The sequence below is a fragment of the Sarcophilus harrisii genome, chromosome 3 (genome assembly GCF_902635505.1).
Source record: "Sarcophilus harrisii chromosome 3, mSarHar1.11, whole genome shotgun sequence".
NCBI lineage: Eukaryota > Metazoa > Chordata > Mammalia > Dasyuromorphia > Dasyuridae > Sarcophilus > Sarcophilus harrisii.
The window spans coordinates 232,864,895-232,892,775 of NC_045428.1; the positions used below are offsets into that span (position 1 = coordinate 232,864,895).

The 27,881-nt window shown below is 32.8% G+C and overlaps 1 protein-coding gene across 2 annotated transcripts in view; it reads left to right on the plus strand.

The window, feature by feature from the left end:
* The window catches only part of DSCAM (DS cell adhesion molecule), a 683,895-nt gene that overhangs the window by 465,626 nt on the left and 190,388 nt on the right, over positions 1–27,881 (plus strand). For both annotated transcript variants that reach the window (XM_031959192.1, XM_031959191.1), the window contains exons 12-14: positions 21,117–21,313; positions 22,361–22,457; positions 23,072–23,200. In XM_031959192.1, the coding sequence (XP_031815052.1) occupies positions 21,117–21,313; positions 22,361–22,457; positions 23,072–23,200 (423 nt within the window). The remainder of the gene's footprint in view (positions 1–21,116; positions 21,314–22,360; positions 22,458–23,071; positions 23,201–27,881) is intronic.

Below are 27,881 nucleotides of genomic sequence, written 5' to 3' on the forward strand. Positions count from 1 at the left end.
TTGCATCAATTCTTATATTCTGTGTCTCTAAGCATAGATTCCAGGCAAGGCATAAAGTTTATGTCACTGTAATGATTTGAGCTTGCAGCTTGAATACAATAAACCATTTGTGAACCATAAAATTCAATTATTTACATCAATTATTTACATTAAGGTTAAAGGGATCAAATTTGCATGCAAATACTTACATCTACTGCTTTGCTAATCAAGAAAGATTTCTCTCAAAGCAAGAGTAAGCCAAACCCCTTAGAAATACCTATTTCCCATAGACTAAAATACATATATAAACATATATATTTATGAAATGATATGTGTATTTCTGTTTCAGTGTGTATAGGTATCTTCAATCAGGAGACAAAGAATCCAAACCTAGTCATATGAACCAACCAAATCCCAAGGATGATCTCTTCATCTTCTTTAAAGGGAAACTAATTTTAGGCTCTGTTGAAAAAATTTTGCTTCCTACACTATACTGTCCCTTGGAAGCAATATCTGAAATATCATCATGAGCATTTTCCATGACTTAAAACCCCTAAATGTCACATTGATGACAAATTAAGCTTAGTTTAGGAAGCACCAAAAATCAGTCAGTCAATAAACATTTATTATACGCCCATTATGTGCATAATGTGGTAACTTCCCTAGAGGAGCTCAAAATCTAATAAGGTATACAAAATGCCAACTATGTACAAACAAAACATATAAAAGATAATTTGGAAATAATCAACAAAGAGAAGGCATTAGAATTAGGAGAGATTGAGAAAGACAGGACATATAGAAGAATGTCAAAGGAGGGAATTTAGCTATGACCTGAAGGAAATCCCAGATAAGGTAGTCAGGAGTTGGAGATGAAGAAAGAGTTTTCCAGACTTGGGGAACATGTAAAAATGTCCAGAGACTGGATATGGATTGTTTTGTATGAGGAAAGGAAGGAGGCCAGTGTCACTGATTCTAAGAGAATGTAAACATGTAAAAGTATATAAGGTATAAAACTGGAAAGATAGGAAGTGGATAACTTTGGACTTTATTCCCATCAGAGGACTTTATATTTGATCCTAGAGGTAAGAGCTACCAAAGTTGTTTTTTTTTTTTTTTGAATTGGAGTGGGGGGACGTGGTTAGAACTGGGCTTTAGGAAAATTACAGTGGTACCTAAAGTCAAAGATGTTTGAGAGTAGGGAGAAATTTGTGGCAGGTAGACTGACCAGCAAGTTATTGCAATAATCCAAACATGAAAAGATGATGACCTGCACAATAGTGGTAGCAGTAGCAGAAATAAAAAAGGTTTTTATTAGAGAGATGTTACAAAGGTAAAAATCAATAAGTCTTAGCAGCTCAGTGGATACCAAAACAATAATAGGGAAGGTTGGAAGGGTGAGATTTGAGTGAAAAGATAAAAAGTTCAGTTTGGGACATGTTTTAGATTAAGATTGTATGGGATATCAATTTCAAACTAGACAGTTGGAGGTACAATACTAAAAGATGAACATGGATATATGTGGGGGGGACGTGGGAGAGAGAGGAAACAATGCACAGTTAAACTACTTCATATATAAAGATATTCAAAGTTATTTTTTTAATATATGAACAGATTGTATTCCATGGCTTTTTAACTCACGCCACAGTGCTTGAAAATATACTTACTTGCATGAATGAGCAACGAATGAAAACTTTAAGTGTCCCAGCATGCTTTTCTAAATAGCACTCATTTTTGATGTAGCTAAAGTTTCTGAGAGTGGCTCTGCTTCATTTAAACCCATAAATACCTCAATTAATTCCTGCTTCTCTTCCCATGGGAGGGAGTTTTACACATGTTGCTTCACAAGACTTCTGAAGCTAAAAATCCCTTGAGAACTGCTTAGTTGTAAAATATTTCCTGATTAACATTTATGTTTGCCAAAGAGTTCTTACCCTATTCTATATCTTTCCTTTCTAAAAAGTCAACTGAAATAAACAGAAGATTCTGAATAGATGAAGCCTGCTACCTATTAAATAGAATTTCTGTGAATTCATTAACATGAGATGGCTTAAAATAGTCTGCTCATTTTTTCCTCAGTTCTTTTGTTTTAATTCTGAAAGGAAAGGTACCAGAATGCTTTTAATTGTGAAGCTTTGCTCTTCTAGTACTTCTGTTGCCTCTAATTTCATGAATAAAGTGAAAGCAGAAAAGTCAAACCTTAGAAAGGAAGAGGAAAGAAAAGCCCTGACTATGAAGTAAAGGAAAAGACTGCAAAAATTCATAGTTGTTATACAAAAGAAATGCAGTTTCATCAGGACTAGGAATAATATAAGAGAAAAAGGAAGGAAGGAAGGAAGGAAGGAAGGAAGGAAGGAAGGAAGGAAGGAAGGAAGGAAGGGAGGGAGGGAGGGAGGGAGGGAGGGAGGGAGGGAGGGAAGGAGGATGGGAGGGAGGGAGCAAAAGGAGAAAAGACAAAAAGGAAGAAAGAAAGAAGAAAAAAAGAAATCTTTATGTTCATTTAATATCATAAAGTCCTCAAAAAAACAGGTACACATGTTAAAGATGAACATTAACTGCTATGACTTGAAAACAATTTTTTGACTGATGTTTAAAATCTAATTTCTTTTATAAATATAATAAGCCAATGGGGAAAGTACTTCAATATATAAAAGGAACTTCTTAAAGTAATCACTTGATTTGCAGGGATGAAAACTGTTCAATGACAAATTATATCATAAAGCAGTAATCATCAATCCTATTTCATCCTAGCGAAAAGTAGAAAAATAGATGAATGGATCAATCTAGACAAGGGAGAAGGAAAACTAATGGAAATCAATTCAAAACTAACAAGTATCTATTGGCTAGAAAAGAATACCTTTTTTGACATAATTGTGAGTAAAACAGGAAAGCAGTCAAGCAGATATTAGTTAGATCAACTTATGACAGAATCTACACCAATAAACACAAAATGATCTTAAAGGCTGAATATTAAAAATCATGCCATTAAAAATAGAAGTGGATTATTCAATTAATAAACATTCATTAAATAGCTACTATATGTTGTGTTAAGGACTTGAATACCAAAAAAAGGGAAGGGGCAAATATAATTCTTCCTTCAAGAAACTTATAGTCTGAGGGGCAAACAACATGCAAGTAAATATATACAAAGCAAACTTTCTATAAGATAAATAATTAGTGGAGGGGAAATAGGAAGTCACTGCAAATTTTTGAGTGGGGGAGTGTAGAGTCGAATCTCACCTTTAGGAAAATTACTTTGGTGGCTCAATAGTGAGGAGATACTTGAGGCAGGCATATGCTCCATCAAGCTATTTGAGAAACTGGAAGGATGGTAATAGGTAATAAGTATGGTAATATCTATGGTAATAGGGAAAATAGGAAGGAAAGCAGGTTTAAGGAGAAAGATAAGTTCTGTTTTGTACATATTTAGTTTCTTTGCAAAATATGCAAAAATGTCAGAAAGGTAGTTGGAAATGTGAGATTGAACATCAGCATGGATGTGAAGACCGCATATTTTAAAATCAGCCGGAGTCAGGAATTCAGGTTAGGGGAAAATCGTCAGTCTTTATTCTCAGTGAAGAAAGATCAGAGGTGGAAGGGAATCGGCAATAGCAATGTGTGCAGCTGAGTCAAGAAGCTAGCTAGACCAGAAGCCACACGACTCGCAGCTGGGAGTATGGAACCCAGGCCAATCTCTCCCAGCTTCTTCTTCCTGTCTCTCTGCCTCCACCCCCCAAAATCGTCATTTCCTAATCAACACATCAGGACTTGCACAGAGAGTGGGCGGGGGCCATTCTTTATCCAATCGTGTATATTAATAGAGTATAGCCCAATTACTATTTAGCCTCACATACTTGGGATCTCAGTGCATCAACTCAAACCTCAGCCCATTACACATGTAAGTTTGAATAGAGCAAGTATATTTGAGAATCATCAGGATAGAGATTGTAATTAATTCTATGGGAAATGAAATGACAAAGTAAAGTAGTAAAAAGAGGGAAGGCCCAGGTCAAAATCTTGAGAAACAGCTAGCTAACATTAGAGAATGTGATTAGGATAAAGATCTAGCAAAGGAGACTGAGAAGTGATCACATAGACAAGAGAACCAGAAGAAATATAGAGGCAAAAACTTATCAAAGTGAGTGAATCAACAGTATGAAAGACTGCAGAGAGGAATTTGAATTGGGAAAAGGCTATTGTATTTGGCAGGTAAGAAATCATTGACAACTTTGGTGAGAGCAGTTATAGTAGAGCAGATATAGTAGAAGATGGCAGAGTGAAGCCAGGAAGCTGCTTGAGCTTTTTCAATTTCCCTTGAAAACCATATGAAACCAAATCTCTGAACAGAGTATTATGGAATGTAATAGCTCTTTAGTCCAAGACAGATTGAAACAACTTCTTTTTTTTTCCTCTGATGCATTTGGGGTTAAGTGACTTACCCAGGGTCACACAGCTTGGAATAAGTGTCTGAGGTCAGATTTGAACTCGGGTCCTCCTGACTTCAGGACTGGTTCTCTATCCACTGGACCACCTAGCTGCCCGGAATTGAAACAACTTCAGGAAAGGTCAGTCTCACTGAGGTGAAAAAGGTGTTCAGCTCAGTTCAAACTGACTGAGAAAGATGATGAGAGGGTCTTAATCACAGAAATCATCAACTGAGAGCCTCTGACCTGGCTCAGTAGAGAGGCAGATCAATGGTGCAATCTCCAGTCCCAGTTCAGAAGGTAAACTCTGAGAAACCAGATTGTTTCTTGGAAAAAAAAAAAGCAAATAAACAACCTCCTGCAAACACAAGGTACCTCTGTGTTCACAGCCAAAACTCAGAGCTGCACAGAAAGCTTGGGACAATGCCCCCTTACCCCAGGAACAAAGTTCGACCATAAAAGTAAAAAAAGAAGAAGAAATATCAAAAGAAAATGAGAAGAAATAGAAAAGAACTTTGACCATAGAAAGCTACTATGTTGATAAGGGAGACCAAAACACCAACTAAGAGAGGAGAAAATGTCCACAAAGGAAATCTCAAAGAGTGATATGAATTAGTCTCAAGCCCAAAGAGGCTTCTTGAAAGTGCTTGTCAAAGACTTTAAAAGGCAAATAAGAGAGGTTTAAAAAAAATGAGAAAAGAAATGAGAGATGTAAGAGAGAGTCAACAGCTTGGGGAAGAAAGGCAATTTCTTAAAAATATACAATTCACCAAAAAAAACATCCATTGAAGAAAACAACAGCTTCAAAAGTAGAATTAACCAAAAGTAAAAAGAGACAACTGAAGAAAATCACACATTAAAAACTAGAATGGGGCACAAATGACTCTATGAGGCATGAAGAATCAGTCAAATAAACTATGAAGAATGAAAAACATGGAAGTAAATTTGAAATAATTCATTAGAAAAACAGACAACCTGGGGAAAAAAAACAGTAGATCCAGAAGAGAGAATTTAAAAATATTTGTCTACCTGAAGGCCATGACCACAAACATGGCCTGGATAACATTATTCAAGAGATCTTTAAGGAAAACTGGGCCAATGTTTTAGAAACAGAGGGGGAAATACTCATTGAAAGAACACATCAAACACCTTCAGAAAGAGATCCCTAAAGGAAAACTCCAAGGAACATTGTTAAAAAAGAAAAAAAAATCAAAAACTACAATCTCAAGGGAAAAGTACAGCAAGCTGTCAGAAAAAAACAAATCAAACATCAGGGAGCAACAGTTAGAATTACTCAGGATCTGGCAGCTTCTACAATAAAGGTCCTGGATTACCATATCTCAGAAGATGAAGAACCTGGGATGACAACCAAAAGTTAACTACCCAGGGAAACTGATCATCATCTTTCAGGGGAGGAGATAGATCTTCAATGAAGGAAGAGACTTTCAATCATTTCTATATAAAAAGCCAGAATTAAACAGAAAATTTAATATACAAATAGAGGACTCAAAAGAAGCATAGAAACAGGAATAAAATTTTATCTCTCCTGTCTCTCTCTCTCTCTCTCTCTCTCTCTCTCACACACACTTTCTCTCTCTCTCTCTCTCTCTCTCTGAATAATACATGTCAAAGGTTAAACTATTTATATGCCTAGATGGGAAATGATATATATCTCTTGTGAATTGTATCTGTTACTGGGACAAACAGAGGGGAGCATCACATGGATGGAGGTGTGGCTCTGAATGGACTCTGATATGATGATATCAAAGAAGAAGATACTAAACAAGAGGAAAAGATCTGTACTGGAAGAAGAGGAAAGGGAAGGTATAATTAGAAAATTACACAAATTAGATCATATGAAAAGGCATAAATTATCTATTACAATCTAGGGAAAGAAGGGAGGGGAATGAGCATTTTCTGAAAGTGGATCTCATCAGTTTTGGCTCAACAAGGGAAGAATTTAATCATTCAGTTGGAGATAGAAGTTTATCTAAACTAAAAAGAAGTAGGAAGATAAAGAATAAATGGAATGGAAATGGAGGGGCTAGATAGAAGTGAGGGGGAAAATATTAGGGAAAAAACAAGAGAAAAGATAGTACAAAGTGTGGGTCAAAAAAAAAAAACACTACTAAGGGCAGAGTGGAAAGAGAGAACAGAAGTATATACAGATGAGAAAATATTATGGCGGGAAATACTGAGCTGGTAAACATAACTGAAAGGGAATGGAATAAACTCTCCCATAAAACAGAAATGAATAACAGATTAGATTTAAAGATGGAATCCTGCAATATATTGTTTACAAGGAACACATTTGACAGAGACAGACACATACAGAGTAAAGATAAAAGACTAGAATAGAATTCATTATGGTCAGCTGAAATAAAAAAACAGGGATAAAAATTCTGATCTGAGATAAAGCAAAAGTAAAAAATAGATATAATTAAAAGAGATAAGGAAGGAAAATACACCTTAATAAAGGATCCCATAAACATTTGAAATAATAACTATATTAAATATATATACCCCAATTGGTAGAGCATATAAATTCCTAGAGAATATATTAAGCCAGTTATAGGAAGATATAGACAGAAAATTTATATTAGTTGGGGAGGACCCCAACTTTCCTCTCTCAGAATCAAACAAATCTATCCACAAAATAAACAAGAAAGAAACTAGAGAGGTTAATAAGATCCTAGAAAAGCTAGATATGTTAGACCTCTGGAGAAAACTGAATAGAGCATATTAAGACCATAAAACCTCACAATCAAATGCAAGAAAGCAGAAAGGGCCAGGGAAAGTTAGATTAAAAACAAATTGGAAACTAAATAATCTAATCCAAAAAAATAAGTGGGCCAGACAACAAATCATAGAAACAATCCATAATTTCATCCAAGGGAACAATAATGAGACAACACACCAAAACTTATGGGATGCAGCGAAAGCAATTCTTAGGGGAAGTTTTGTAACTCTAAATAGCAACATGAATAAAAAAGAGAAAGAGAAGATCAATGAATTAGGCATGCAAATAAAAAAAGCTAGAAAAAGAACAAATTTTAAAAAAACAATTAAATACCAAATTAGAAATTCTGAAACTCAAAGAAAAGAATAATAAAATTGAAACCAAGAAAACTATTGAAATAATTAATAAAAATAATAGTTGATTTTATGAAAAACAATAAAATGGATTAAATTTTGATTATTTTAGAGAAAAAAACCAAATCACTAAAAATGAAAAGGTTGAACCAATAAAAAAGAAATTAAAGCTCTAATTAGGAACAATTTGGCCAACTGTGTGGCAACAAATCTAAAAATCTAACTAAAATGGATGAATATTTACAAAAATATAAATTGCTCAGAATAACAGGAAGAAATACATTACTTAAATAGTTCCATTTTCCAAAAAAAAAAAAAAATTGAGAAGTGGTCAAAGAATATGAACAGACAATTTTTAGAAGATTAAATTAAAACCATCTATGGTCTGATGAAAAATTGCTCTAAATCACTGTTGATTAGAGAAATGCAAATTAAACCAATTTCGAGGTACTGCTTCATACTTCTCAGACTTGTTAAGATCATAAGAAAAGATAATGAAAAATGTTGAAGGGGATATGGGAAAATTGAGACACTAATGTGCTGTTGGTGGAGTTTTGAAATGACCCAACCAGTCTAGGGAGCAATCTGGATCTATACCCAAAAGGCTATATAAAACTGCAAACCCTTTAATCCAGCCTTGCTACTACTAGGTCTGTATCCCAAGGAAATCATAAAGGAGAAAAAAGGACCCACTTGTGCAAAAGTGCTTATAGAAGCTCTTTTTGCAGTGGCAAAGAATTGGATAATGAGTAGATGCCCATCAATTGGGGAATGACTGAACAAGTTTTGGTATATGAAAGTAATGGAATATTATTCTGTAAAAAATTATGAATAAGCTGATTTTAGAAAAGCCTGGAAATATTTACATGAACTGGTGCTGAGCAAAATAAGCAGAACCAGGAATACATTGTACACAATAACAGCAAGAATGTGTGATGATCAACCATGAAAAGCTTGGTTCTTTTCAGTGGTTCAGTGATCCAAAGTAATCCCAATAGACTTTGTACAGAAAATGCCATCTAAATCCAGAAAAGAATTGTGGATGTTGAATGTAAATCAACATATGCTATATTCGCTTGTTTTTTCTGTTTTTTTTTCTCTCCCTCCCCTTTTGTTCTGATTTTTCTCTCCCAAACATGATTCCTAAATTAATGTATATTAAAATAAATGTAATGATTAAAAAAACAATAGAATAAGACAACAACAGCAATATTGTTATGACCAACTTTGAACAACTTAATGATATTCAGCAATACAATGATCCAAGACAGCTCTGAAAAGCTTATGATGAAAAATACTACACATACTCAAAAAAATAATTAATGGAGTTTGAATACTGATCAAAACATTTATTTTTACTTTATTTTCTTGTTTTTTTTTTACTTTTGTTTTATTTTTGTGTTTTCATTTACAAGATGACCCATGTAGAAGCATGTTTTACATGATGATGCATGTATAACATGAGATTGTTTGCCTTCTTAATGATAAGGTTGGAGAAAGGGAGAGAATTTGGAACTCAAACCTTTGAAAACAAATATTATAAATTACTTTTACATGTAATTGGGGGAAAATAAAATACTATTTTTTTAAAGAAGGGATTAAGACAAGAGAAAGTGGAGGCACCTATAATAAAAGATCTTTTTGAGTAGTTTAGCTACAAAGGATGGAAGAGATATAGGATGATAGTTAATGAGAAAGGACAAATCAAATGAGGAGTTCTTTTAGGAGGGGAGAGACATGGGCATGTTAAAGGCAGTAGAGAATGAGCCAAAATATATATAGAAAGATTGACAATAAATGAAAGGATGGGAAGTATAGCATAAGCAATCTGTTGGAGAGGACAGTAGGGAATAGGAATAAACTTAAATAGACAAAAGAGGTTAGCTTTGGTAAAAATAATAATAATAATAATAATGCCAGTTAGAGATAGTAGCAGAAGATATCTTAATGATTGGAAATGGGGAAGAGGAGAGAAGTTCACTGCAGTTGGCCACCATATTTTATGTAAAATATTCAATTTTATAATTAAAATTTCCAGCTACTATTCACAAGTTTGAATAGGGAGTGTTTCTTAAAAAAACAAACAAAGAAAAAAAAAACTATGGAATACAACAAGCATTTGTATATGATCGATTGTATACAAAACTGCAGATCTATGCACAAGTTGCTATTTTGCTATTCTTTTCAAATATACAACAGAATTATCATGTAAATTTCTTTTTTTTCTTTCCTCCTCACTCCTGCTGTAGATATGGCTACCATTGGACAATAGGTATCTATGTAAAATTATTGTATACATATTAGTTCTAAGCATATTATTCTATACACATTAGTTCCTTTTCAGATTGCATATAGGGTCTTTCTTCATATGACTTAAGGACAATTACAAAAGGAAGTAATGTCATTCAAAGAGAATTTAAAAACAGAACTATGAATCAAATCAATCAAGTTGGGATAAGAAGTGAAGCAACAGAATAGGATAAAAATCTTTGTATTAACCATCTGATACAGGTCTAATAACCAAGAATTATAGGCAACAAACACATTTTCTCCAATAAATAAGTGATCAAAAGATATGAAAAAAATCAAAAGAAGAAAGAAAATTATTAATAATTTTATGAAATAATTGTTTACATAATAATAACACAAATGTAAGTCGAAACTACTCTGAGATATGAAAATTGTCAAATATGTGAAAAGATGAGCATAATATTGCATTATTGGAGAAATTATAATTGTTGCAACCATTCTGGAAAGCAATTTAAAATGTTGCAAAGTAAATGACTAAAATTCTCATACACTGTGCCATAGGAAATTCATTGCTAAGCAATAACCCAAAGAGGTATTAAAAAAAAGAAATGAAGGCTTCATATACATCAAAATTTGCCTAACAGAACTCTTTTGTAATAATATAGAATTGGAATCAAAGTAAAAGCTCATCTTGATAAGTTGTGATACATGAATTCACTTACCTGTAAGAAATGAGTAGTATGATTAATACAAAGAAGCAGGGGAAGAAGGAACTAATTCAAAAGTAAACAAAGCTAGAAATTAAAGCAGTATGTAAAATTATTAAAATAGCTTAAATGGAATAAACAACAAAATGACTGAAATTAAATGATGCATAATTAGGTTACTGAGTTTTTTTTCCAAAATAAGAAGTTTTAACCAAATTTATTCTTCTTTTAAAGATGTACAGTGCCATAATTATGGCACATCCTATTATAACATTCTTTTTTGACATGTTGGTTAATTTTATTGAATTCTTTTAAAAAATTTCTTGGAGAAAAAGGATGCTTTAATTACTCCCTTTTCTTTCTTTATTTCTCCTTTTTCTCTCCTTTCTTTTCTCCCTATCTTCTTCTTTCCTTCCTTCCTTCCTTATTATGACAATAATTTGTCATATTTGATTCTTCACATGCAAAATGTATTGAGTAAAGTATGAGCAAAGATATGTATTCAATTTCCATATAAGACAAATTTTTCTACTTATGTCCACAACCACATGGTTTGGTCATGGCCTTCAGGTAGGGGAATAATTTTTAAATAGGCTATTCTGGATCTATTGCCCCGGTCAACTGTTGTTCCAATGAGATATTTCACATTTCTTCCATTTTTTCATTCTTTTTTAATTTGACTCATTCTTTATGTGTCAGAGAGTTATTAATTTCCATTTGCCTCATTCTAGTTTTTAATGTGTGATTTTCTTCAGTTAGCTTTTACATCACTTTTTCCATTTGGTTATTTGTACTTTTGAAGGTATTATTTTCTTCAGTGGATTTTTTTGTGCGTTTGGCCAATTGTATTTTTAAGGAGATGTTTTCTTAAATTTTTTTCTTCTCTTTCCAAGCTGTTGACTCTCTCTTGTACACCTCATGTTTTTTTCTCATTTTTTTTTCTTCCATCACTCTTATTTGCCTTTTAAAATATTTTATGAGCACTTCCAAGAAGACTCTTTGAGGTTGAGATCAATTATATCATTCTTTGAGATTTCCTTTGTGGGCATTTTATCCTCATCTGAGTTGGTGTTTTGGTCTTCCTTGTTTGTATAGTAGCATTTTATGGTCAAGGTTCTTTTCTGTTACTTTCTTATTTTCTTTCCTTTTCATTTGGTATTATTTCCTCTTTTTTTTCGCTTTTATGGCTGAGCTCTGCTCCTAAGATAAAGGGTACACTCTTCCAAGCTTTTTCTGTAGCTCTGAGTCCTGGCTTTGAGCACAGGGGCCACTTGGGTTTGCAAGGTATCTTTGCCTGCTTTTTTCAGGAAACAATATGGTTTCCCAAAGTTTGCCATCTGAGCTGGGACTGGAGGCTGTCCCACTGCTCTGTTCCTCTCCTCAGCCAGGACTGAGGGTCTTAGTTGCTGATTTTTTGTGTTTAAAACACTTTCACTGGCTTTCCTAAAGTCAGTCTGAGCTGTACTAAAAACTCTCATCTCAATAAGACTGACCTTTCTTGAAGTTTTTCCAGTCTTTATTGAGCTGGAGAGTGGTTTCATTACATCAGACTGTTCAGAGGCTGGGTTTCTTATGCTTTTTGAGGGAAACTGAAGGGCTTGAGCAATTCCTGAATTTACTTCATCACCTTGGGTCCTTTGCACTTGTTAAATAAAAGATTTCTGTATCTGCTACTATAAATTTTATGTCTACTCTATTTCAGTGATCTACCTTTTATATTTCTTAGTCTGTACCAGATACTTTTGATAATTACTGTCCTATAATACAGTTGAAGATCTGATATTCCTAAGTCTCCTTCCTTCATACTTTTTTCCCATTATTTCATTTAATAATCTTAACTTGATTTTTCCAAATGAATTTTATTACTTTTTAAAAATCACATTCAAGACTTCATTTCTAAAATATAGAGAATTGATTCAAATTTATAAGAATACAAGCTTTTCTCCAACTGTTAATTGGTCAAAGGATATGAACAAATAATTTTCAGATGAAGAAATTGAAACCATTTCTAGTCACATAAAAAAAATGCTCCAAATCACTATTGATTGGAGAAATGCAAATTGAACCAACTCTGAGGTACTACTTCACACCTCTCAAATCAGCTAAAATGACAGGAAAAGATAATCATGAATTTTGAAGGGGATGTGGGAAAACTGGGACACTAATATATTGTTGATAGAGTTGCAAACTGATACAACCATTCTGGAGAGCAATTTGGAACTATGCCCGAAGGGTTATCAAACTGTGAATACTCTTTGACCCAGAAGTGTCTCTCTTGGTCCTGTATTCCAAAGAGATCATCAAAAAGGGAAAAGGACCCACATGTGCAAAAATGTTTGTAACAGCCCTTTTTATATTGGCAAGGAACTGGAAACTGAGTGAATGCCCATCAGTTGGAAAATGACTGAATAAGTTGTTTTATATAAATGGTATGGAATATTATTGTTCTATAAGAAATGAGCAGCAGGATGATTTCAGAAAGGTTTGAAGAGACTGACTTGGAGTGATGCTAAGTGAAGTGAGTAGAACCAAGAAATATTGTACACAGCAACAAGAAAATTATGCAGTGATCAATTCTGAGGGATATGGCTCTTTTCAACAATAACTTGATTAAAAGGCCAATTCCAATAGACTTGTAATGGAGAGAACAATCTGCATAGAAAGAGAACTGTGGGGACTGAATGTGGATCATAACATAGTATTTTCATCTTTTTCTTGTTTGCTTGCTTTTTGTTTTCTTTCTCTTTTTTCTTTTTTGATCTGATTTTTCTTATGCAGTGTGGTAAATATGAAAAAAATATATAGAAGAATTGCACATGGTTAACATATATTGGATTACTTGCTGTCTAGGGTGAGGGGGAAGAGAGACAAAAAATTTGGAATGCAAGGTTTCACAAGGGTGAATTTGAAAACTATCTTTGCATATTTTGAAAATAAAAAAATCACATTCAAAGTTGTAATTACTATTTGTGAATTTTATTCCTGGAGAGGGCTGAAACTCTTGATTCGTTGCACTGAGGTCTGTTCAAGCACTTAGGGCTAATTACTGATTGGACAATACTCTCTGGGCATGTGCCTATAGATTTCTTTGACAAAGAGAGATCTAATTCAGTTCCAATTGATCAATGATGGACAGAAGCAGCTGCACCCAAAGAAAGAACACTGGGAAATGAGTGTAAACTGTTTGCATTTTTTATTTTCTTCCCAGGTTATTTTTACCTTCTGAATCCAATTCTTCCTGTGCAACAGGAGAACTGTTCGATTCTGCATACATATATTGTATCTAGGATATACTATAAGATATTTAACATGTATAAGACTGCTTGCCAGCTAGGGGAGGGATGGAGGGAGGAAGGGAATAGTCAGAACAGAAGTGAGTGCAAGGGATAATGTTGTAAAAACTTACCCAGACATATATTCTGTCAATAAAAAGTTACAATAAAAAATTTTTTTAAAAAATTCATATACCATGATTTATTCAGTCATTCTTCAATTGATGGATATCCACTCAGTTTCCAGTTTCTTGCCATAACAAAAAGGGCTGCCATAAACATTTTTGCACATGTGGGTCCCTTTCACTCCTTTAAGATCTCTTTGGGATATAAGCCCAGTAGAAACACTGCTGGATCAAAGGATATGCAGAATTTGATAACTTTTTGAACATAGTTCCAAATTGCTCTCCAGAATAGTTGGATTCATTTTTTGTCCTGGCCTTTTATTGAATGTAATTTTTATTGTATCATGTTCTGGGAAAATACATTTACTATCTCTGCCTTTCTGCATTTGATTTTGAGGTCTTTATGTCCTAATATATGGTCAATTTTTGTAGAGGTTCCAGGAACTTCCAAGAAGAAAATATACTCCTTTCTGTCTCCATTCAATTTTCTCCAAAGATCTATCATAAATAATTTTTCTAGTATTCTGTTTACCTCTTTAACTTCTTTTTTTATTTATTTTGTTGTTTGATTTATCTAATTCTGAGAGAGCAAGATTGAGATCCCTCACTACAACAGTTTTGCTCTCTATTTCTTCTTGCAGCTCTCTTAACTTCTCCTTTAGGAATTTAGATGTCATACCACTTGGTGTGTATATGTTTAGTATGGATATTGCCTCATTATCTATGGTACCCTTTAGCAAGATATAGTTTCCTTTCTTACCTCTTTTAATTAGATCAATTTTTGCTTTTGCTTAATCTGAGATCAGGATGGCTATCCCTGCTTTTTTTTTTACTTTACCTGAAGCATAATAGATTTTGCTCCAATCTTTTACCTTTACTCTGTATGTATCATTCTGCTTTAAATGTGTTTCTTGTAAACAACATATTGTAGAATTCTGGCTTTTAATCCAGTCTGCTACCTGCTTCCACTTTAGGGAAGAGTTCACCCCATTCACCTTTAGAGTTAAAACTACTAATTCTGTATTTCCTACCATCTTATTAATTCCAAATTATACTTTTTGTTTCCTTTTCCCTTTTCCCTCCTCCCCAATATTTTACTTATGAGCACTACTTGCTTCCAGCAGTCCTCCCCCTTTAGAGTCCTTCCCCTTTTCTTATACCTTTCCCCTACTATCTTTGTCATCCCTTCTATTTAGCCTACCCCTTCCCTTTTCCCCTCTCGTCTCCCATTTTTCTATAAGGTAAGAGAAGTTTCTCAGTGGAACCAAATATGTCTAATGTTTTCTTTTTAAGCCAAATCTGATGAGAGTAAGATTCACATAATGTTCATCTCTCTCCCTTTTTTCCCTCAATCATAATATGTTCCCTTTTCTAGCATAATCCCCTTTCCACCTCTAGTTTCTTTTTTATATTATAACAGTAAAATCAAATTATATATGCACTATCTGTATAAACCCATAACGAGATATAGTTCTCAAGAGTTCTTTTCTTTTTACCTCTTTATGCTTCTCTTGATTTCTATATTTGGAGGTCAAATTTTCTGTTCAGCTATGGTCTTTCCATCAGAAATAAATAAAATTCACCTGTTTTGTTGAATGTCCATCTTCATTCCTGAAAGAAAATGCTCAGTTTGGTGGGGTAATTTATTCTTGGCAGCATTCTGAGTTCCTTTGCCTTTTGTAATATCAGTTTCCAGGCCCTTAAATCTTAAAATATCTTAAAATACCTTAAAAGGTGGAAGCTGGTACGTGCTGGGTAATCCTTATTGTGGCTTTTCAGTATTTAAATAGTTTTTTTTGACTGCTTGTAACATTTTTTCCTTGGTCTGATAGTTCTGAAATTTAGCCATGATATTCCTTGGAGTTTTAATTTTGGGGTCTCTTTCAGGAGATATTTGGTAAATTTTTTTCAATGGCTATTTTAAACTTCTGATTCTCTGACAATCAAGCAGTTCTCTTTGATGATTTCCTGAAAAAAATGTTTATAGGCTCTTTTTTCCCATCATGGTTTTCAGGGAGTCCAATAATCTTTAGATTGTCTCTCCTAGATCTAGTTTCCAGTTTTCCCAATTAGGTATTTTACCTTTTGCTCTATTGTTTCATTTTTCTGGTTTTGCTTGATGAATCTTGATGTCTCATTGAATTGTTCATTTCCATTTGTTCACTTCTGATTTTTAGTGAATAATTTTCTTCATTTTACTTTTTTTACTTCTTTTGGTATTTATCCAATTGAGTTTTTAAATGAGTTGTTTTGTTGTATGTTTTTTTTTTTTCCATTTCACAAATTCTGTATTTCAGGGAGTTGTTTTCTTTTTCCATTTCACAAAGTCTGTTTTTCTGGGAGTTGTTTTCTTTTTCCATTTTATCAAATCTATCTTTTAATGAGTTATATACCTTTTCCACACCCTCTTGCAAAGTTTTTATTTCCTTTCCCCATTTTTCTTCCAGCTCTCTTTTAAGATCATTTTTTTTCAGTGGAATCTTTAAATTTCTATTTTACTATCTTGTTCTACAACTTCAGGACAATTTTCTTTAATATTTTTTTTTGGTAATATTGTACCCAAATTCTTTTTTTTTTTTAATAATAGATTTCAGGTAGACCAACAATTCTTGTGCTGTCTTTCCTTGATCCGTTCTCTAGGTCAGTTGTTTTTCTATATCAGTACAGATTCTCTTCTATTTTTGGGTAGTTTTATTATATTTTTGTCTTATAATATCATTTGATTCTACTTGCTCTATTTTAGTTTTCAAGGACTTAATTTTTTCTTTAAGATATTGTGTTTCATTTTCTAATTGATTAACATTCTTTTTCATAATTTTCTTGAATTGTTTAAATTTTTTTAATTTCCTCATTTTCTTTTGATTTTTTAATTTCTTTTAAATTTTCATCTTACAATTTTGTGTCCCTTTTTCCAATTAACTTTCTTTTCATAATTTTCTTGAAATGCTTTTATTTTTTTCTAATATTGCCTCTATCTCTTATTTAATTCTTGAATTCATTTTAAGTTCTTTCAAGACTTATTTTGAGCTTGTAACTATTTGATATTACTCTTTAGAGTAGGAGTGCATAACTTGGTTGTACATGTTTTGTTTGCTTCCTGTCTCCCTTATTAGACTGTGAATTCAAGGGAAAAGACCATCTTTTGCCTTTTGTGTGTATGTATCATGAGCACTCAGCACAGTGCTAGCCACATGGTAAGAATTAATAAGTGCTTATTAAGTGGCCATCAATATAGAAGATAGCATATCCCCTCCCTATCCCATCCCCATGCAAATTAGGCTTGTTTTTCCTTAAAAGGTATTGATATCGTGAAGTGAGTAGAACCAAGAGAACATTGAACACAGCAACAACAAGGTTATGTGATGATCAACTGTGATGGACTTGGCTCTTTTCAACAATGAGGTGATTCAGGCCAATTCCAATAGACTTGTCATGGAGAGAGCCATCTACATCCAGAGAGAAGACTATGGGAACTGAATTTGCATCACAACATAGTATTTTCATCTTTGTTGTTGTTGTTGTTATTGTTGTTGTTATTTTTGTTGTTGTTTGCATGCTTGTTTTTTTTCTCATTTTTCCCCTTTTGATCTTATTTTTCGTGTGAAGCATGATAAATGTGGGAATATGTTTAGAAGAATTGTATGTGTTTAACTTATATTGGATTACTTGTTGTCTAGGGGAGAGGGGGAATGTAGAGGGAAAGGGAGGGAGAAACATTTGGAACATAAGGTTTTGCAGGGGTGAATGTTGAAAACTATCTTTGCATGCTTTTTGAAAAATAAAAAGTGATTATTTAAAAATAAAATAATAAAAAGATATTGATGCCTTCATCAAAACTCAGTTGATTCAGAGGACTAAAGGCTTGGACTGTTGACATTATATTCTCATCATATGAGGACAAAACAGGCACCAGAAGCTCCAGGTACCAGAAGCTCCAAGAGTTTTCTGAGGCTTGGCTTTCTGAGGTGGATCATAGTGGGTAACACTATCAAGAGAATGTCACTTGACATTCTGAATTAACTAGAGATATCTTCGGTGCCTCTTCTTATTAAATATACTTTTCTTATTATTGCCAAATATATTTCTTTATTTTAAATTGTTGAATTTTTTGTGAGTGTCTCATTTTGCTCCAGTATTAAACTTAAGCTAATTATAATGGCTTTAATCAGTCTTAACCCAGAACAATGGCATAATTCTTTGGAATTGAAATATGATGAGTTTATTGAAGTAGAGGATAGACAGTACAGGGGAAGATAAACCCATGTTGGACTTCACATTTCTGATGATGCTTTTGTTAATGTGTCTGGAGATTGTTGTTATTTTCTATGAATACTATGGAATATTGGAGAGTAAACAACTTGTGGCACACACAAGGAGCAGCTAATGTGAATAAGTTCTATGACCTTAAAAATTTAACCTCATAGATATTTGCAATAAACTATTGTAGGCCTTCTAGTTTTGCCAAACCTTCCTGCTAATTAATTAAGCCTTCTCCAAGTTTTAACAGTAGATCTTTTCAGAGATATTTATCTTCAAAATATCCTGAAGGGATTGAATTTGGGTTACAGATAGAAAGGGATGTAACACTGACTCTCCTGGATATCTTTGCCTGGAAAGCTAGGTTTATTATATTTAACTTGCCCCTGGGTTTCCCCAGTATCTTTAAGGGAGTCTGGGATTGTACCTAACCTCTTTACAAATGTCTCCACCTCTGATTGATCCTCCAAGTTTAAGGATGATCTCCTAAACTGTAGTTCAATTTCTTACTAACAATTAGGTTAACTTTTATAAAGAATATTTATTTCAAAAGGTATAATCACAACTATGAAAACTTACTTTTCTCAAGACATGAAGTTTAATTTCTTTTTTGTTTCACCACTTCAATCTGTGGAGGGGAAGATTCATAACTTAGCTTTTTCCTATAGAACACATAGTCCCAATTCCAAGTCAAAATCCTCATTAGGCATAAATTCTAGATACCCTGGCTCTCTCCAGGCTTCTCTGCTAGACTGGCTGGTTGCAACATCCCCACCTAGAAACTTGGTTCCAAAGTAACCATGACTCATACTCCCAGATTCAGTGGAGATCATTAGTTGCAACTGAAACTGTAGTCAAGAGAAACAACAGGAATAAACATCCCTTTTGATCCATTCATAGAGCTGGAGCAAAAGAAAGAGCAAGGAAAAGTTATTCCTCTCTGTCACAAGATCTTCACTCTCTGGACATAGCAGAAAAAACTGTACAGGAAATAAAACAAATCCCTCTGCTTTCATGTTAGGTGATTTGAGAATGCTTCAAAAGCCCCTTTAGAAATATTTTTTCCCATTTCATTAAAAAAGAACAAGTTCAGAATAACATGTTGTGCTCAATCCTTGTTCAAATTATTCATTTATCTTGATCATGGCCATCAACACACAATACTTTAGAGAAAGTATTCTGAAATGAGTGTCTTACAGTTCAATCAGTAAGCATTTATTAATCGCATACTACATGCCAGGGAACACAAAAAGAGGCAAAAAATAGTTCCTGGCTTTAGGGAGCTCCCATTCTAATTGGGGAGAAAACATTCGAATATAAAGATAGATAAATAGATTGATATATAGATGATACACACAAAGCAAGCTACATACAAGGTAAATAAAAAAAAGAGTGAGGAGATACTAGAATTAAGAAGGGTTGGGAAGGACTTCTTGTGAAAGATGGTGTTTTAATTGGGACTTAAAGAAAGCCAGGATTAAAGTTTTGTGCTGAAGCTGAAATGTAAGTCTGGATTAATTCTTTACTGCTTCTGCTAATTTTGGCCTAATAACACATAGAAAACAGGTGTTCTATCAGCTAACACAATGTCATCAATATGCAGAACCATCAGTTACAACAAATGGAGAAGATTTGAAGACTATGGATAAGTTCTCTTACCTTGACAATACACTTTCTAGAGATGTGCACAATGATACAGTAGTTGATACATATATTAGCAGAATTAGCTCATTTTGGGGAATGGTCCAAAGGAAAGTGTGAGAGAGAAATATGAAATTGATTATCATATTAAAGGTCTACAAATCCATTGTGCTGACTTTATTGCCGTGTGCCTATTAAATCTGAACAGTCTGCCAGCACCATGCCAGAAAATTGAATAATTTCCATTTGAATTATCTTAGGAAAATTGTTAAGATCAGTTGCAAGATAAGGTACTGCACATTGAACTCCTTTCATTAAATTGCCAAATATTCAAACTCTATTGAAGATCTTATGTGCTTACCATATTGTTTTAATGCTAAATGTAAGTTTGCCTAAAAGTTTATTTTACTTTGTATAGTAGAAAATAAAGATATACTGATGGCAGAAATAGCTATAAACTAATCTTAAGTTGTAAAATTACTTCTTTTATAATAGTTAAGTGTGTATTTTAAACATCTTTCAAGTCCTTGAGAGAATATTTTCTTTTCTTCTTTCTTGGAATTTCTGCCTATTTTACTTCTTGTTTGATCATTCATTTCTTCAGCATGGCAAGCTCCTTCCATGGTGTGATATTTCAGGTAATGAGTCAGTTTACTTCTGGCCTGGGTCAATCAGGATTCTTAGTTACTGCACTGGTTCCTCACTGCATTTAAATATCATTACTACTAGCTCTAGCAGTCTCTTCTATTGCTGAGAGAATTTCTGATGAATATTCTGTCTTTTAAAACTCACAGAATTATAACTTAGACAATTATACTTTTTGATACTGTTTTCACTCTTTTGTGAAAACAAAAGAAATACTGCAAAGCTTTCTAGTGATTTGGAAGTAAATAGGCATAGTCTTTTGCATTGGGGGTCCAGAATAAAAAAACATTTTATTCAAGGTGCCTTTTATCTGTTTAGATTTTCTCATAATCCTAATATTCTTTTGATGTTTTCTTGTTTTTTAATTTATGTTTTATTTCATAGAATTTACAATTTGAGCACAATTTAGGAAGACTTGTATTAGCTTCATATCAATGGACCTACAGTTTGCAATCAAGAAGTTTATTCAGTCATATCAAATTCCTTTGAATCCCACTTGGGGTTTTCTTTGCAAAGATACTGGAGTGACTCATTTTACAGCTGAGGAACTGAAACAAAGAAGGTTAAGTAATTTGTTTTGGGTAACACAGTTAGTAAATATCTGAGGCCAGATTAGAATTTAGGAAGAAGTCTTCCTGATTCCAAGGTTCAATCCATGTACCTAATTGCCCTACCATGAAGTTTACTTTCTTAAATAAGCAATGTTACTATTTTTGATTGTTTTAGTTCCTGCTATGATAACATCATACCCAAATACTACCCTGGCTACTCAGGGTCAAAAGAAGGAGATGATTTGTACAGCCCATGGTGAAAAACCTATTATAGTCCGCTGGGAGAAAGAAGACCGAATCATTAACCCTGAAATGGCTCGATATCTTGTATCCACAAAGGAAGTGGGAGAAGAAGTCCTTTCTACTCTACAGGTACTGAAAACTGAAAGATGCTGATTGTAGCATAAGCCACTAAAAATTACAATAAATGTTATTTTCTTCACTTCTCCTGAGTGTGTATGTGGTGATGTACAGAAAATCATTTAAAATTATCACTAAAACATAACTTTCTCATCATACTGAAAGAATTTTAATAGTCGTCAAAATATTACTATAATATTCAGTCAGTCTTACTAAAAGCAGAAAGATTTTCTATATGCACAGCAAGGATTCCAGATAGCAAAAGTCAGAAAAATGGGCTTTTGGCAAATTTATATTCCAAGAAGCCCTATGTTCCAGATATATTTTCTTCTTTGTGATTAAACAATACATTGATAGTATAAAAAAATCTTAGAAGATTTGGAATAACTATTATTCATAATATTATCATATGGAGAATATAATTAGAAATATAAGCCCACTCCTTTTAGAAAACAAAATACGGTGCTAAAAAGTATAATTTTTATTAAAAGTAAACAACTTGACTCCTATTGCTGAATTAAGAAATGTATTTAGCATAGAGACAAATATGGTTTAGCACATAAAGGAAAAACAGACTCTGCATTTGAAAATATCATAAAAATTCTGTATCTTTATAGGGCTCTCTGATTAGATTTTTGTAGAATCAAATCCTTTGTATAATATTTGAGGTCATCAAAAGATTTTATGTTTGTTTGTATGCATGTTTTTTGTATATGTATATTTAGGATACATATCAAATTGACTATGACCTCCTATCTGATGAAAATAACAATTTTACCAGTTTGAAAATGTCTTTGCAAATACATTGCCAATACCTTTCAATATATACACCAATATATATGTGTATATGTGTATATATATATATATATATATACATGTAAATATATATATGCATAGTTGTTCTCTTATAAATTTTTTTTAGTTATTAATCTGTATGTAGGAGATTAGAATGGTAGAAATAAAATAAAAGGGAGATTGTGAAATCCAGTCTGTTTTAGTGTATTTCTTGCTGTTATAAACTACTGTTATAAATTGGGTTTTTTTTTGTCTTGTATATAGATTTTGCCAACTCTGAGAGAAGATTCTGGCTTCTTTTCCTGTCATGCTATCAATTCTTATGGAGAAGATCGTGGAATAATTCAACTGACTGTGCAAGGTAAGAAGACAGAATAATGAGAAAAAAAATTAAAAACAAAGCATTATGAGAAATTTCATAGTTTAGGAGAAATTATCCAAAGAAATTTAAAAACAGAAGATAGAGTCCTTTAAAAAAAATTTACAGTTGACAAGGAATTTTTTTAGAATTAAAAAATTGTAAAAAAGAAAAGAAAAGAAAAGAAAAAGAAAGGAAGGAAGGAAGGAAGGAAGGAAGGAAGGAAGGAAGGAAGGAAGGAAGGAAGAAAGAAGAAAACAATGTCTTAAATTTTATAAGAATTATCCCATCTTTTCAAATAGTCATTTAATATATCAACTTCCAAAACTGTAAATAAGAGTGAATCTTGGATCAGAATTTTCACTAGATAGTGAATAGTAATTAAATGTTATTCATCTAATACCCTGCCAAATTGTCACAATTTTCTAATACAATGAAAGCTGGAAAAGCTTGATGCATTTTGAATAGAATTCCACTTCCCTAAAATGTGATTGGGAAGAAAATGTCAAAAACTAATTGAATTTCAACCTCCTGTTCAATGATATTTTGATAATCCAAAATTGGTGCTGCAATTTGAAGTAAACTGAGATGGGTTTCATCTGCTTTTTGTTTCCCAGAACCCCCAGATCCTCCTGAAATAGAAATAAAAGATGTGAGAGCACGCACTATTACTCTCAGATGGACCATGGGATTTGATGGAAATAGCCCAATCACAGGCTATGACATAGAGTGCAAAAATAAATCAGGTAATTCCTTTATTTACCTAGAATATGTGTGTTGATGCCATTTGTTTACTTCCTTCCTTAAAATTATTTTGTAATCCCTTTTATATTCTCAGCATATTCAGGAATAAACTTTAAAGGCTTTTAAAGATCCTATCCTTTCCATTATGTATCTCTTCCTAGCATGGAATGTGTCCTATAGTCTTTTCAGTGATTTGAGGCAATTTAGATTGTCTTGTTATGCTTTCAGTATCCATTTACGTTTAAAATGTTTCTAAGCAACAGAGATCAAAGGTCAAAGGGAAGAAGGGTGGGAAGGAAGAAAGGAAGGCAGGAAGGAGGGAGAAAAGAAGGAAAAAGAGGGACAAAAGAGAGGGAAGGAAAGAGGGAGAGAGGAAGGAAGGAAGGAAGGGAAAAAAGAGGGAGGAAAGAGGGAGGGAGGGAGGGAGGGAGGAAGAGAGGGAGGAAAGAAATGTTGCTTTCTGAGCCTCAAATGATTTTATATGATTGCCTACTTGAAATATAACAAGAGTTAAGCCAGTGGCAATTACCCACAGTATACAGCTAAAGTTGGCATGATTAGGTCATTTGATTATAAGCAAATAACTCATATGTAAAGATGACCACTATCAGAACTATTAAAGATGTGTTTGTTAGCTTAAAATGGAAACTACAAGTACCATTTCAAACATTTTCATCTTCTGCTATGGGGGACAAAATATTCAAGCTTCAACTTTCAGTTTGAACTTTCCAATAGTCTATAAAAGGGAACTAAGAGTTAGAATTTTACCTTTATCAAAATAGCTAATAGAATAAGAGAGAGTTACTAAATAGGCTTCATTCACATTTCATTTGATATGTTTTTTTTTCTGAATTGGATTGTATTGAATTATTATTATGTTTAATAAATGTTAAATTAAGTGTGTCTATCCCCCAAGGCTCTGCTTTGATTATCTCTTTTACTTTCTTCTTTGGTGGTCTTATCAGCTCCCATGGATATACGTGCACACATATGTAAACACACACATATATACATGTATCCATATATGTGCAAATATATAGCTTCACATATTTTCCATTATTGTCAAATTGACTACATATAAGATTTCACCTTTACCTCTATGCTTTTCACACTGCCATGTTTGGTATGCATCTGTTCTTCAAATTTACTCATTAAATTATTGTTTCTTCAAATAACAGGTAATGTTATTAATTCTTTCTCCCTTGAATTTATTCTATATTACTTTGTATATTGTTAGTCTTCACTTACCATTGTTAATTCAAAGGGAACAACATGTATTGGGACAGAAGTTGAAAGGATTGAAAGTTATAAAGAAGGAAATTTAAGCTATTAATATCCCTTCAAGGTTCAATTCAAGAATTACCTCTTCCATGAAGCTTCTCTATTTCCGGCATGTAGGACAAATCAATATTTATCCAAATCTCGTGTGCCAATTTTTTTTTTAATTTTCTCCCTACTTGAATATTATTTATATCATTCAAATCTTATCCTTCTTACTTAATTGTATACTCCTTAAAGTCAGAGATTATATAATTTTTTCATCATAGCAGTTATTTAACAATCATTTGTTAATAAGAAATAAACTTTATTTAAAATGAACATTGTGCTTTAGTGAATAAATGTCTGCCAAGGTATAAATAATAATAATAAGGTTATCTAAGGTATGGGACTATTGTACATGCTGCAAGTTTTTGAAGCTAGGAGTAATTCATTGTTGAGAAAGCAGATATGAATAAATCAAAAATAGCAAACTAAAAAGACCTTCCTTAGTATTCAGAGGAAAAGAATGTCCTTTCAAAAATTTTTATTGGGATCCCATGACTATCAAAATGTCAGAGTAGTTATTTCTAATTGAACAGCTTTTCCAATCCCAAATCATTTAAATACAGAAATTGTGAAGCCTACATATAGTAACTGAAACTAAATTCACAGGTTAGGAAGATAAAGATCCAGTACAAGTTAAAAATCTATGAATTAATTCCAGGTAACTTTAAATTTGAGGATTATATTGATTGCCCCAAGATTAGGACTGTGCTTATTTATAGACAAAATCACAATGAATAAATTTTAGATGAATATTTTTTGAAACAAATTAGTAATACTTTTTAATGCATATTTTTTTAAAATAGATATAATAATTTTCATTCCTCCAGTTATCCCAAAATTAGTTTTACAATTTGAAAACGTAAAACAGTCCAGAATTCCATGTAATTGCAACAAACTAAAGACTAAAAAAAAAAAATGAAGTTCAAAATATTTCCCACCTTTTCCCCAGTTTCCTATCTTTTCCTTCTTATTGAACCCCTAGAAAAAATAAATATATATGTCCGTATGCATATATGCATACGAACATATACATACATGTATATGTGTGTGTGCTTATTTGCTTAATTTTATGCTGTTTTGGGTAGGAAATGGAAACAAGGAAAATGCACAATAAATATTCTGATGTACAAAAAGAAAGCTGTCACTATTCTAATCTCTATGAAAACTAAGTTTTGTAGGACTATTCCCTACATCTCATTTTTCCTCTTATCTAAAAAAAAATCACTTCAGAAACTTGGACAAAAATTAGAAAGAATCACTAATAGGGAAAAAACTTGGGTTTTATTTATCTTTACAAAAAAAAGATTAAATATTATTAAATATTTGGATTAAAGCAAAACATTCAATTTATTATGATGTAATGTACCTATCATTTAAAAAAAGCAATCTGAGAGAAGTTTCCATATAGAGGTAGAGCAGAAAATCTTCATTCAAATTCTGCCTAGACAATTGCTAAATGGGCCAATATGAGAAAGTCACTGAGAACTTCTGGTTAATGTGACAACCTGAAGAGTTGGACATCCCAGCTCTCTCCCACACATATCAGAAGATATCTGAAAAGGACCACAGGGAAAGCAATGATAAAGAAAAAAAAAATAGAAAGAAGAATGAATTTATTAATCTAATATAGAATCATAGAAAAAAAGATTACCAGAACCCTGCAGAGACTGGGAAAGAGGTGACCCCAAAGAAAGGAGTGAAAGCATGGTAAACCAGCCTGTAATCTGCAGATTCTGATTGTCTTCTAAGAAATCACAAGCCATCAAGTGCACACCAGTCATCAGAGTCTGAAAAGCCAAGCCCTAGATTATAAGAGTATGTTCCCCATTGGTCACTGCCCAGCCCTTCTCAGGTGCAATGAACCAAAACAGGAAACAGGGCCCATTCTATATCTGGAAACCCAAAGTTCCCAGGATAAATGCAATGGAAGGAATACTTAAGGGATACCTAAAACCAAACATATTTTGTTATCTGACTGAAGCCTGTCAGGGTCAGAACAAGATAGGGATAAATCTTGTAATTGTGTAAGGAAAAAGAAAACTATGGACTAAAGACAGCACATGCTGTGGACACCAGGGGATAGAAGTCAGGGACTGAAGCAGTATGGATTCTAGTACAGTCAACTTATTTAAAATAGTAATGACTCACAATAAATAACATATCCTTACTTCAGAGTGTATAAGACCAAAAATGATCTATCTAAACAATGCAAAAGTTGTGCAATAACTGGAATCTGGTCCTGTCACACGATTCCAATCCCCAACCTGAGAATGGAAATATGAATAAACTGAAGAAAAGACTAATAATGAAGACAGACTATGGGTTAATTAATCCCAAGAGGTAAGCCCAGAAAAATATTACTCTACAACAACTATAAATATAGCCTTGAAAAGGGAAAAATGACATGGTGAAAGAAAAAAGTCCAAAACTGGAAAACTAGAAGAAAATATGAGATTTTACTGATTTTTTTTAAATGATTTGAAAAAGTAGATGAAAGAGAGATAACTTGGGAACTAAATCTTGAAAATAATGGCTAAATAAACTACAGACATCGTTTTCACAAAATAAAGAAATCCAGCTCTATTAGGACCAGAATGCAAAGTGAAAATAGAACTTGCCAATCACCTACTGAAGAAGCTTCAAATTAACACCGAAGGATATCATCACAAAAATGCAAAATATTTTTGTTAAAGGAATAAATACTTTACATCTTTAGAAGAATGTGTTCAAAAATGAAGGAAAGATAGGATAATATAAGCCTGATAACAATAAATGTAAATCAAAGAAGTCTTGGGAAAAAAAAAAAAAAAAGGTAACAGCTTAATATCAAAAATAACTTGGGAAAATTGAATAAAATTGTAAAATGGAAAAAAACCAGATATTTAGTAGAATAAATTGTTTTTAAGCACTATTGATGAAAATACCAGGGGCTGAATAGAAACTTTATAATTCAAGGACATGCCTCAAGGAAAACCTAGAAAGTTAAATATATTTCAGCAACTGGGAAGGATTAAGTTATTTTAAAGAATTTACTGTCATTATGGATTTTAGAAGAATTATATAATGCATAACTACATGGCATAATTATGCTTTTGATGTTATGTTTTGATGATTTTAAGAAATGAAAAAGAAAGAATGAAAATATGCTAGGGAAAATAATCAGAAAAATTATTAGCACTCATAATTTAGGTATGTGAGATTTAAGACTATTACAAACATGGAGGAAGATATCAAGAAAGATCAAGAAAAAGCTTCTCATTAATTTCACTTTTAACTTAAAAAAAAAGTTGAACACACAAAGTTTAGTGAAGAGATACATTAAACTCAGCAGGGAAACAAGGGGAAGAAAAGAATGGG